The sequence below is a fragment of the Phragmites australis genome, chromosome 1 (genome assembly GCF_958298935.1).
Source record: "Phragmites australis chromosome 1, lpPhrAust1.1, whole genome shotgun sequence".
Classification (NCBI taxonomy): Eukaryota; Viridiplantae; Streptophyta; class Magnoliopsida; order Poales; family Poaceae; genus Phragmites; species Phragmites australis.
This window is the reverse complement of record NC_084921.1, coordinates 5,019,496-5,032,667: the sequence shown is the minus strand read 5'-3', so window position 1 is coordinate 5,032,667 and position 13,172 is coordinate 5,019,496. Positions and strand designations below refer to the sequence as shown.

Sequence of the window (13,172 nt, the reverse complement as noted above, 5' to 3'; positions counted from 1 at the left end):
CTCGTTGTCCTGCTCACCGCCCGCCACCACCACCGAGCCAGCATTCTCCTCAGACCTCCCTCTAAGCTGACAGCCACCAAGTCCTAACCCTCACAGTCCCAAACCCTAATTCTAACCCTAACCTTACCATCACCAGAGAAGAAGATATCGCCGAAGTTCGTGCAGAGACGATGACTAGAGCACGAATCTCTTTGCAGATCCTAAGATCAGAAATTCGACAAATTTCTTACCATCAGATAAGTAACATTTCTCAAACAAAACATAGCAGAAGGAAGCAAGGCCCGGCCCGGTACGGCCCAGTAAAACAGTGCCCGTTTTTCACGGCCCATCGTGTGGCATCCGCTGCCGCTTGTTGCTCTACCCACCGGAGCCGCCGCCGTTTGTGGTCTCTCCGGCGAACGCGACTCGTCCCTCACTGCATAAGGAGGAAAGAGAGGATGAGGGCCATGGTGCAGCGCGTCCTCTCGGCCAGCGTCGAGGTGAGCGCCCTCTTCAACTCACTACACCGCCGCAATTTGCACGGAATCTTGGAGAGACGAGCGCTGATTGGTTCTTGCGGGGATGCAGGTGGAGGGGCGAGTAGTGTCGGCGATCGGGCAGGGACTCCTTGTCCTCGTCGGCGTCCACGAGGCTGACACCGACTCCGACGCCGACTACATGTATACACTCTCTACCTCTACTCACTTCATTTGCTTACTGCCAGCCAGTGTCTCATTTCTTGTCTGTTTATCCATTACTAGTTATATTTTTGGAAGCTCATTGGAATCTGTAGTGGAAATGTGTTGGTCCAGAGATCAGTTAATTGTTTCGGTTCAGTGATCAGTTAGTTGTGTTGGCGGAGTGCTCATGACGCCGAATGGAGGGAAAAAATGATAATTCTTAATGAATGAATGATGATACTAGTCACTTGTACTGCTTACATAACCTGTTGTTTGAATACTTATTATATCAAGTATCACATGCATGCTGCGGCAGCTTCATTTGGTTGCATTAATATTCTTTTTGGGAACATGTATACTTTGGAAATTTCTGGTTCATTTACCAAAGTTGTCACCTTTGTGTTTTCTGATGTGCTACCAACTTACCATTTGTTTCATGAAATTTTGTTTATGCTGAAATGTTCAGTTAACATGGCTTGCTGTTATAGTTTCACTTGCATGCTAATATTGCCCTTATGTAGCTGTCGGAAGGTCCTGAATATGAGGGTATTTCCTAACGAGAAGACTGGGAAACCATGGGATCAAAGTGTAAGCCCCGGATCCATCTTGGCACAAATATAATAGAAATGGTCTACTTGAACATGTTAATTATCTCCAGCACCTCATATGAGCTTTAAAGATAAACTTAAATAAGCTTTTTCCTTCCTGCAGGTTATGCAGCGTAACTTTGAAGTCCTATTAGGTAATATAATGTGACCTTGCTCCAAGTTTAAAAATAAATAATCTCCAGTAGGTCTGTTATTAATTACTCTGTTCTAAGCTGATATCTTATTCAGTCAGTCAGTTTACCTTATACGGAATCCTGAAGGGTAACAAGCCAGATTTTCATGTGGCTATGTCACCTTCAAAAGCAAAACCATTCTATGCTTCTCTAGTTGAGAAATTTCAGAGGTCATACTCAGCTGATTCAGTGAAAGGTAATACAGATGCTTTTGTATCTCATTGTGCATTACACAGTTTGCAATCCTGAATTCTTGATTATCAAATCAATGTTCTTTTTAGAAATATTTTTCCCTTTCACATGGATATACCTATATTGAGATTTGCATATCATAACTGATGCATTATATACTTCTCCCACTCTCCTCATAGTCCTTTATAATGGATGTGCATTTCATATTCCTTGGAGTACATATCCTGTTGTGTTATGCTTAATAACTTATTTTTTAGTGATGTTTTCTATTTGGTCTGTAAAATTTTTTACTTTGCTGATATATTGCCATCTGTGTCTATTTATCAGCTATTTGCTTTTGCAATGCATTCCATGTGCAGTTGAAAGATTTCTGTTATAACATGAACATGAATCTAACAACAGTCCTACTTTGACTCTTATTGGCAGATGGCGTTTTTGGAGCAATGATGAAGGTGCCTCTGAGTGAAAACACGCTGTTATTGGCTTTTCATATGATATTATCTTTTCAAAACAAGAGTCAATCGGAAACCCTTGCAGGTTAGTTTGGTAAATGATGGCCCAGTGACAATGCAAGTCGACTCACCCTCGCTGCAAGGCGCTGCTCAGTCAAGGCGAGTTTTCTTCAACTATCAAACTTATTTTGACCTTTGTTGTATACTTGCTGACTAGAACAGCATGCTTATACAGACTTGTCTGATTTATTTATCTTTCTGCATTTGATAGCAATGGTGATGATGGTCTGGTTAGAGATGGTGAAGCAAGACTACCTAAAGAGACATGTTAAATCTCTATGATTGGGTCTCCTGCCCACCTACACATGATTGGACCCTGGTCAAAGTTCTGCATTATACTATCTTGATGCAGAATTTTGAGTTGCTGGTCAAGTTCATAGCAGAAAGAAGCCTCCTGATGTGCTATTTGTATGAGCCCTGTAACTTGTGCTTGAAATATTGGGGTCACAATTTTTCCTATGAATTGCAATAGATCCTGTTGTCCGCTCTTGAATTTATTTAAACCATCTTCGTGTTTTGTCATTGGCAGCCATTTCCAGCCTTGCCTCAGTCTGCGCAAACATAGAATTTGCAGTCATACATTTTTGTAACCTATTTTCCTGCAAATGACAGCAGCAGGCACTCTAGAATCTATACTTATTATCTTATTAATTCTCTTCTGTGGGATGATAGTCTTATTCTTATGAGAGCAATACATGAAATGGACGGACTGAAAATGCATATGAACACATGAGATTGTCTCTGGTCAATAACGTAATTTCTGGGATCATATAACTGAAGTAACAATCCTTCTGCATCATGATGACCAGGGACTTGAATCAATATCTATGGATGAAGTTCATCTTTCACTAAGATATTTGTTGTGTCATACTTAACTGGTTTCTTCTATTTTGAATTGTGCTGGTGTCTTGCTCAAGCAGAACAGAAGTAATAAAAAAAAGGAAAATGAAGTCTCTATGTCTTATTTTTGAATTCAAAATCAAATCTTGATCTCCTCTTTTGCCCACTGCTGCCCAGTTGTCATGAGCAGCATCACCTGCAGTTGCAAAAAACAATGCAGAGAAGCCAATATATGCACCATGCAAAGCCTTCACTTCAACACAAAGAAGAGAAGAGCGTCCTCACCTCGCGTTGTCCTTGTCCCTAGAGTCAACCTGGCCTCTAATGGCCGCATCTGACCTCGGCACGCCAGAGCCGTTCCTGCCTTCCACCACGGGGTAGCAGTCGTCCTGCGCGTAGCCAAACATGGTCTGCGCTGCCGGAGCTGGGGCATGAGGTCGCACGGGCAGCACCGCATTGCCATTGGCGCCACGGACGCCGCCGCTACCGTCGCCATTGTAGCAACCGCCGACGAAGTTACCAGGTATGACGCTGCCGCCGTTGTTGTTGGCAATGTGCGGCGCGCTGCCAGTCCTGGCGCCGCTGTAGGCCGAGACCAGCAACAGCTGCTGCTGCTGCAACGTGGAGGCGTGCCGCGTGGCGGCGGCGCACTGCTCGGCCTGCCTCCGCAGCGCGGCGTTCTCGGCGCGCAGCACGGCGTTCTCGCGGCGCAGGCAGGAGACCTCGCGGTAGCATCCCTCGGAGGGGTCGCGCTCTCGCCAGCGCGCCTCCCAGGTGAGCGTATCTGCGGCGCGGCGGCGGGCGGCCTCGGTGGCGTTGGCCTTGATGAGCTTGGTGAGGTTGGCCACGCCGAAGACGAGGTGCAGCGCGCGGAAGTCGTTCATCCTGTTGGCCGGGAAGTAGGCGGCCAGCTCGCAGTTGGGCTCGCACTTGCGCCGCTGGTGCTTGCACACCGCGCACGCGCCACCGTTGACGCCGCCGGTCATGGCCGTCCTCATGCACGAGCACGACGACGGCCGGCCAAGAAGAGATTAAATTATCGGTACAACGTACTCAACTCGATCAGCAGCGAGGTAAGCTTGGGGCCATGATTTCTTCAATTCTGTGGAGTGGTAGTGATAGGGAGGGGAGAGAGATGCATGCACATCTATCTGCATGATGCATATATATAATATGGAGGGATCGAGGTATTTGGAAAGGGTATGTATATACACAAGAAGGTAAGGTGAAAGGAGGGTCACAGTTTTCTAGGTTGCTCACAGCAAGAGTTCACCGAACAAATAGCTAGCTTAGGGCATGGAAACTTCTAATGCATATATTGTGCAAATACCCGGCCAGGTCGTCTCTGAGCAAAAGATAATTCACAGACGGATGTATATATTTAACGAAAGATCGATACTCCTATATAGAATCAGCAAGCTGAAACATTTACTCTCAACTTGATGTGTTGAGCTGAAACATGCATCCTTACATCTGGTTCTGTGGTTAATTCGCCAAAGAATATATATATTCTATTTTTTTTTTCTCAGAGTCGGATATAGGATAAACTAAACTATATCCATCCGTATTTGCCTTGCTCCTGAAAAGACCCTACCGTATCAAATTAAGAAAATGGATATGTTGTACGTAGTAATACAGAAATACGTATAATGTTCAAGCTACAATGGTATGTATAATCCACCGACGAAGCTTAAAATAGCAGAGCAGCAGCGGTGGCTATGCGTTGCATCTGATCTGAGTAGAAACTTTCCAGAGTGCAAAAGAACAGAACGTGTACTTGTATGCTGTTACATTTAGCGAATGTCTTCTTCAGAAAGTGAAAAGGCCATCCCTGTCAAGGAGTCCTTGTCCTTTTCCTATTCATATTGAGTCATTTTCCTTCCCTCTCATATACTCTATATATTGCCCACTTAGGGATATTATTCAATACAAGTGATATTCATAACAAACTCCACTGGAGCAGCACGGTATAATGATCTCTGAACCATAGTTCACAGATGTATTTAGCAAAAGAAAGAATCAGTTGAAACTATACTTCTGACATGCTCTCAACTTGATGTGTTCTGTGGTTACTGACCCAGAAGTAGCCTATAGTGCACCTTTTTCTTGCACTGTATTATTTCAGGGTGTTCATGGACAAACCAATATAAATTTTGATCCATTCACCAAAGAATGGGCATGGCAACAGAACTGTGAAATAAGAATTGGGAAGCCAATCAGCAATTTCTAGCTGTTTCATGCATCAAATTGGCAACATGAAATCCTGCTGTGCCGCACCAAGTTAAATTGCTTAATCATGCAGGTGTTGCTGCCTTACCACCTTCTGCCCCATGGACACCTTTGAAGTTCAAGATTCCTGAAAGACCTCGTCCTTTAGCAAGGCGCTCAATTTCACTGAGCTTCAATTTAAGATCTTCCAGTTCTTTACCTAAACTCTCTCCCCTTTGCTTCAATTCCTTGATATCAATAAAAACAATTGTTCAGCTAGAATGATCACTTATAACATGGAAAGAAAAATAAATAAACAAAATTGTATCTTAACCTGTGCATATTGCCAATTTGCCGTGAGGGCTTCATTCAGTAAAATTGTCTACTGTCGAAGAGTTAATTACCCAAAATTGATTATGCTTCTTAGTTCATACAAAAATTCATACATGACATACTTTACAGATTCTAATAATATTCGGGTTGGCGTTATGATTTTAAAATATGCATAGCAAAGATAAAATGTTTGTAAAATTCCTATTCTTAATTAGCCTATTCTTGAAGGTGCTCAATTTTGGTTAACTTCAGTGGTAGGATGTCTTTTCCACCATCGGCAAATGCCAGATAGATGCAAATGTTGGAACTAGGATGTACCGACTTATCTAATGTATACTAACAACCCTAACTATGTACTTATGTAGACAGCTGCCTCTCCATCCTCCACCATCATTCAACTCAGATTACTCTCATAAGCCTGCAAACTGTGTGTGTGCCTTCATAGTTGCATATGTTTGGCAAATTCTAAGAATTCACTAAAATTCTGTATTTTGGGTCAATTCTTGAGCCATCAAAACTCCCTCGTTCCACAGGCAGAGCTTCATCGCAATCACAAAGGCAGTAATTACATACTTTTACTTGTTTTTTGAAAGAGTAGCATTCACAATGTGGTTGCATAAACCCTCTAGCTTATTAACAATGTTTCTGCACATGCATTCCATAAGCATTTTAGTCATAAAACATTCCTCTGAAAAAAGGCAAAAAAATCCATAGTACATGTGCATTCCATAAGCATTAGCTCATGATCAACTCCTGGGAGGCAAACTAAACTCAGGGTGTCAATTATTTCCTTATTGAATATCCTCCTTATGACGTTAGAGATCTCATAATATCTGTGTGTGAATTCACTCTATAAATTTCTGAACACAAACTACAAGTATGATATTTTTCCATGAAGTATCAACTATCAAGTTTATATTTTCTGGTTACATGATAGGGTCCAATAGATTACATTTCATGTTTCTGTGCTTCTGGAGGGACAAAAAATAACCCATATAAGATTGAGTACCGAGTGAGGTAGGTATGAGGCTGTTAATATTGCACATTTGTAATTGTATGAGTTCAAACTCGGATACAATGCAGAGAAGAGACACTAAGTGAAAGACACTACCTCAAGTTCCTGTTTACGACCTTCCTCCTTCCTAGCCTCTGACCTTGCACTTCTTTGCACCTCAAAAATTAAAGCAGCAACAGCGACCTATAATTAAAGAAAAAGATGGAGTATCATTAGCTGAAATTTAAAATTTTATCTTTTTTTACAGAACAAAGCAGTTTTTCTTCAGCCTATTAAATATATCCCTGCGATTATTGCATATGTAATGACACACAATTTACTATTGGTTTAGAGAAGTACCGAAAAGATAAAGCCTTCCCCAATGAGATCAGTAGCTGCTTGTACTGCCTTCTGCTCATCTAAAGGTCTGATCTCCACATCTGTTGCATGACCATAAATACGCCTTTGTATCTTTGTAGTGATACGATGGTTTATCTGTAACAATTGTGACAGTGGTTATCAGTTCACTATGTTTAAAATGCAACAAAAGAAGTACGGATCTGCGCACAAAACACAAACACATTCGATAAGGTAAAACGAAATTGTCTCTAGCTCATATGCTCTACTTGAGCAATGGCCAGTTGTACAACTACTGAAACACACATGATCCTAAGGCAGGGATAATCTCCTCAAGGTTCACTGTCACACTTTTCTGATTAAAAAAAAAAATGCCTGAGTTGTCTCCTGTTTAGATCAGACTTGGCAGACATGAAACCTATCATAAAACAATCTCCACTAGCTCCAGAGACAAAACACTGATAAATTTCCAAACAAGGGAAAGCTTTAACAAACTAGCCAAGTGTGAGTGCATGACCACTTGACCAGTGGACAGATAAACCCAAAAGTTACTTACTTCCTAGATTTTGAGAAGCTGAGGCATTGCCGGCTGTGATAGTGCTTGGGTATTGAGTCGGATGGCAGTTCCTAAATACTAGCTATTTGTAATATGACACTGACGGTATCTGACTAGGTCAGACATGGCAGACTAGCAGATGGGAGCCTATCATATCGCAGTCTCCAATTGCTGAAGGGATAAACCATTTCCAAATAAGAACACTCAATAAACCAATCAACCAACGCACAATAGGCCTGTAATTCAACAAGCTCATCACTTCATTCGTGAATTCCCTGAATTTAGTCACCCACTCTCAGTTTAGTTAATCAGTAAACGATACTTGCCCAAAAACATCGAAAATCCTGTTCCGCGGGCACGCGCTAGCAGCCCAAGTCGCGTGTCCGAGCAGCCCACAGAGTCCACTAGTGTACCGATACAAAACTATTTTTGTTAACTTTTTCTCAAAACTTTTTCTCGTTAATTTTTTTTCTCAAAAGTTTGAGCTAAACTTTTTCTCAAAAGTTTTGACAGAAAAATTTCCGAAAATAGAAAGACGCAGAGGGAAAAAGTTTCCCAAAAAGGAAAGGCCCGGGGGGGGGGGGGGGTTGCTGTTGGAAGGGGGCGCTCGAATTAGCAGCGTCCCAAAAACATACAGTAGTTCTAACTTTCAGCATTTTCCTTGGAAACAATCCACCTACAAGGGTAATGTACTAATGTGTGACTCAGGTCCAGGTGCTAGTTTATCAAACCCCAATCCCCAAACTGTCAGTTGTGTATATCCGCCTTTCATGGGTAGAGATTTGTCCTAAAACACCTCTTAAATCGTCGCCTGCTCACATGCAAGATTCGGGCCAAGAAATACAAGTCAGGCCGCAATCGGATCCAGCTCCCGAGGATCAATTAGGTGGAGGGATTCTCTCAATCACGTCCATTTGACCTACAGGTCCCTTTTCTTGCAAGTTAGGAGTATTTCCCCAACCCAAAGGAAGGCAAGCCAAGACGAGGAGGAAACCGAACCTGAGCGATGCCAATGATGAAGTTGCGGAACTTGGGGTGGACAGCGGCCTGGCTCTTGAGGCGGCTGGCGATGGGCTTGGACAGCGTCCGCAACGCCAGGGTCCCCAGCTTCGCCACCGGCAGCGCCATTCACGGCCGCTTCGATCTCTGCTCCTCCTCGAATCGATGCGGACGGGAGGGAGGGTGGGCAGGGCTTCCTGTCAAACGGAACGGAACGGAACGGAACGGAAAATGGTTCCTGTAAAGCAAACTAAGATCGGGGCTTTCTGAATTTTGACTCTTCTTCTTCCTAACCAAGGAAACTCTTCTTCTTCCTAACCAAGGAAACTCTTCTTCTTGACAAATCACTCTAACCAAACAGTCCTTTTAAATAAGATGATAATTTGAGTTGAATTCATCTATCGTTACAAATCTTTACCTGGCCTTCTGATTCAATCTACAAATATTTACTTTAAGGTTATACTTATGCGTGTTGTCAATTTATTCATTTATAGTAAATGTTTTTTCCAACATCTTTATAGTGGTAACTCTATCCTAAAAAGTGACAGTTTCTCATCAATAATAACTCCTACCACATACATGATTGTTCCCCGCGAATGTATGCATTTTGCGAAAAAAATTTAAATAATATTATTTTATTAGAAAATTAGAAAAATATTATGTAAAATCTGAAATTTGCACAAATAGTTAACCGTCGGTACGCGAAGTGCGTCTAATACCTAAGTGACGCCTTCTTGCCACCAGGCCTGTGAGCCGATAGACCCTAGGGTCCACTACCATATAGGTTGTCAGCACGTAGAGTCTCGATAGATCCCTAGTTAGCACTTCGCGTGCCGATATGCACCTATTTATATAAATTTTGAATTTTCAATAATATTTTTGTAATCTTACAATAAAATAATAGTATTTAAAAAATCTGCACTTGCCATGCATCCACACGTTCACGGTGATTACCATGTCGCCTGTCGGTGGCAACGACCCTCCAAAGTCACATGGTCAAATGTCGAATCCACGTGAGATAGCTTTAGAACTTTTATTAAGTATAGCTTTCGAGTTGAAATTTTGGAATTTCAAGTTGAATTATTTTAATTTGTTGTTTTTTCCTGAAATTGTGCCTTTTAATATATTGAATTGAAAGTGTGAATCTTTTAAGTTAAAAGTGTATTTTTAAATGAGATATCAATCCTTACAACAATTTCGCTGGCATTCTCTGGGTAACCATTTAGAAGGCATCCCTTCAATCGCAATGCCTAACAAAATCTGTAGCTACTCCTAATTCTAGTGACCTTTTGTCTCTTTTTAAGAAAAATGCTAGTCGGTGCTTATATAGGGTGGGGGGTTTTTCAGGCAAATTTTATGTAGGGTGGTTTTGTTTCTTCAGGCAAACTTTTGTAGGGTGGTTTTCTTTCTTTAGGCAAACTTATGTATGGTGGTTTAAAAGTTGATATTGACTAACTCGATGTAAGAAGCTCCCTGAGTAGCTAGTTTTTACCTACAACTAAGTGCAACAATTCTAACATGTAAATCAGAATTACTGGAACTATTATCCACTTTTTTCGTTCTTTTTAACTCCTTTGTCCACTGTTTCATGTAGTTCTAAAGACCACATTACAATAGAGTTGGTCATCCATATCAGGTCATCAGTATTGGCTAGGCCAGAATCGATACTGATGAAGTACCAGTACCGGTTCGTAATATCTCGTGCTCGATTAATGATTGAGCTGGGTTGAGCCGGCACTGATACTGCACAAACATGCACTGATACTTCAGTGTCAACTGGTAACCATGAGCCAACACTGATACTCAGTATCAATACCGGTTCATGTTACGGGCGGGCACTAATAAATGCACAATATATAAGAGGTGTCTTCTTCTCCCCCAAGCTCGAGAGCTCTGTTCTGCTCAGCTCCCGCCATTTGTGCCTAACCTTGCACTTGGAGACTTCAAAATTTGAAAGAATCTACGTGCCAAAGATGCTCCAAGGTTAGTAAGATGATCTATATTTTATTTTTACTTAGATTTACTTACTAGATGACTTTAGGTTTGAAAGTATGTGATTGCACCATAGTGATGGATTTTGGGAGGAGCTAGAGCTCCAATTGAGTAAAAATTACAATTTTCTTATTGTAGGGTACATAGAGGTGATCTACTTTTCATCTGTGGTTAGATTTATTTACTCTATTGCTCTAAATTTGAAAGTATGTGATTATACCATGGTAACCTAGATCTTCAATTTTCTGGTAGTGATTTAAGAAAAAAGGTTAAAATCATCTCTAAATAGATTAAAACTAGCTCCAATTTTCTAGTAGTGAATTAGGAAAAACGTAACTCTATTTCATGGATTCGAAACACGTACTTTTGAAATACTATATTGTAAATGTATATGCCGCAGGCATGCCAGTATATGTAAAGTAGACGAAAGAAACAAAGACAATTGTAATTGAACACGTAACTTTATTTATTCATTATCAAAATTATAAAGTACAGTTTCATCCGATTACAACATTTACTCCATACACATACGCACACACTATCTGACTAAACTTCCTTGATGATTGCTATCCTAGTTCCCGGGGCCTCGGGAGGCCGCCGGTTAATTACTTTCGGCTTCTCGTCCGGACAACCTCCGATTAAGCTGCATTGCTGCTGATCGTCATCAAGTCGTCTCCGAGCCTACAAGGCTATAGTTACATACATCACAGACAAAGCAGAGTAAACGTTAGAAATCAAAACAGTAGAAGAAACGAGACAAACAGTCTAGCATGATCCTTATGGACTATTTATATATCCTGGGTCATCATCGACCACGTAGATCTCAGACATGTAACCCCTCATCATTGCTTGTAGCCTCAGGTACTACATGAGGACAGAGGGACAGAGAGTTTAGCTACATAACAATTTACTAGCTACAACCTTTCGGGAGCCCGGTGAATTGCAGCGCTTCTAAACTCCTATCTACAACCTCTGAACTCAATCCCCCAGGCAACTCAACCACCAAGGCAAACACCACAAAGGCGAAAGGGTAACAACAACGTCCACCGAAAAGGCAAACACACTGTGGGGCCTCCACGAAGTCATCATCCACGATATTAGACTCAACTTATTGATCATCATCGGCCCTTTACTGACATGATTATCATACCAAAAAGGAACAGCAACATAAAGGCTTTAGCCAGCAAAAGGACACAGCTACCAGAAGAACCAATAACAAAAAGCCTCACATCACAGATATCAGATAACCATCGCCACCCACAGGGACATCGAACATCAGAGCCATCATAGGGCAGTCAGCAACAAGCCGCAATAATAGCACCACATTATCAGACCACCAATTGAGATAGACGAACATGAAGTACTCATCCAATAAAGAGGATGATGACAGGACATCATCAGATGCAACAAGCCATCAGAACTATGGATAAAAGACCACACAAGCAAAAGGGGTGCCTAGGCCACAGGGCCATCACCACAGTATCAAGTCGTCCCCTAGGGGCAAGCAAACACAAGCCACATAAGTATAACTTGCACATGATAGCCAAGTCAAAGAGGGAAGGCATATACATATTAGATCCATGCCTCTAAAATAATAGCCGCAAGCATACGCATCAATATCGACCACAGAGAGGTGTGGCGCCTCACAAACGACCATATCATGATAGCAAATCATAAGCCAACAACTCTAAGGATCATGACCTGACCAACCAAAGGGGCAATGACATGCTCTTGCCTCACCCAGCTCTAGGTTAGACTCATAAGTGGAGTGAATATCAACAAATACAGTATGACTACCGTCAACCTCAAATTCATCAGATACAGAGAAGAACTATTTATGCTTGCCAAAAATGTTACACGAGTCTTCTATGTAAAGGACACGAACCCAACCAACAAAGAGGAGCGCCATGTGGTTCTTCAAGGAAAAAGAAAGATTATCGGTGTTGAGGATGTTGTCGACGAGGAAGATTACAATCAATTCGATGACCTGCCTCCTTTCAGAGAGAATATGGACTCCCTCTCATTGATGACACTAAGGAACCTATCTACATACGTCGCAATCATAACGAAGCTATATCGTTAAATGAAAGCAGCTTTGATGTAATAATTAACTCAGGATCCACTGTAATTTGTATCAAGGACATGCATTAAGTAAGAATATGCTTTAATTTGTATTATGTAAAAGGTTCACAGCTATCATTTATGCTTTAATTTCTATTAAACATATACATTGCCTTTTGTAACAAAGATGTACTACACAAATTATAAACCTAATATAAAATATCATATTAGTGCCGGTTCTAGGAAAAAACTGGCGCTAATAGTCCTAGCATCAGTGCCAGCTGTAGTCTACAACCGACACTGATGCTTGTATCAGTGCCGGTTGTAGACCACAACCAACAGTGATGCGTTATCCCTATATATTTCAGCACCCGCCGCCGCCAGTCTCTTACATTCATCTCCTGAAGCCTCCTCAACACGCTGCCTCCCCAACCACATTGCGACACGCCACCGTCAATGACCGCCTTGCTGATGCACCTCCCAACCTGCCCGACACGCAGCCTCCCCGACACACCGCCTCCCCGACAAGTTGCCACCCCACACTGCCTCCTCGACACATCGCCTCCCCGATGCGCTGCCTCCTTGACCGCCTCGTGGACACGCCACCATCAGCGACCGCCTTGCCGATGCGCCTCTCAACCTCCCTGACATGCCGTTGCGAGACACACTGCCTCCCCACGCCGATGCG

General features: G+C 42.2%; 3 protein-coding genes across 3 annotated transcripts; 1 reads left to right on the top strand and 2 right to left on the bottom strand.

The window, feature by feature from the left end:
- The first annotated feature begins 317 nt into the window (after positions 1-317).
- Positions 318-2,821, top strand: LOC133883252 (uncharacterized). The gene is made up of 8 exons (XM_062322556.1): positions 318-479; positions 568-659; positions 1,181-1,247; positions 1,371-1,401; positions 1,496-1,636; positions 2,059-2,084; positions 2,170-2,243; positions 2,356-2,821. The coding sequence occupies exons 1-8, from the start codon at positions 438-440 to the stop codon at positions 2,414-2,416; spliced, it is 534 nt and encodes a 177-aa protein (XP_062178540.1). The 5' UTR covers positions 318-437; the 3' UTR covers positions 2,417-2,821.
- Positions 2,822-3,043: 222 nt separating this feature from the next.
- On the bottom strand, positions 3,044-4,372 carry LOC133931395 (LOB domain-containing protein 25-like). Its single transcript, XM_062378298.1, has 2 exons — positions 3,270-4,372; positions 3,044-3,180 (listed from the first exon to the last, which is right to left on the bottom strand). Exons 1-2 carry the CDS (start codon positions 3,980-3,982, stop codon positions 3,177-3,179), a joined length of 717 nt encoding a protein of 238 aa, XP_062234282.1. The 5' UTR covers positions 3,983-4,372; the 3' UTR covers positions 3,044-3,176.
- Positions 4,373-4,986: 614 nt separating this feature from the next.
- Positions 4,987-8,789, bottom strand: LOC133883176 (uncharacterized). Its single transcript, XM_062322439.1, has 5 exons — positions 8,432-8,789; positions 6,880-7,014; positions 6,637-6,723; positions 5,302-5,440; positions 4,987-5,174 (listed from the first exon to the last, which is right to left on the bottom strand). Exons 1-5 carry the CDS (start codon positions 8,558-8,560, stop codon positions 5,101-5,103), a joined length of 564 nt encoding a protein of 187 aa, XP_062178423.1. The 5' UTR covers positions 8,561-8,789; the 3' UTR covers positions 4,987-5,100.
- Between the last annotated feature and the right edge of the window lie 4,383 nt (positions 8,790-13,172).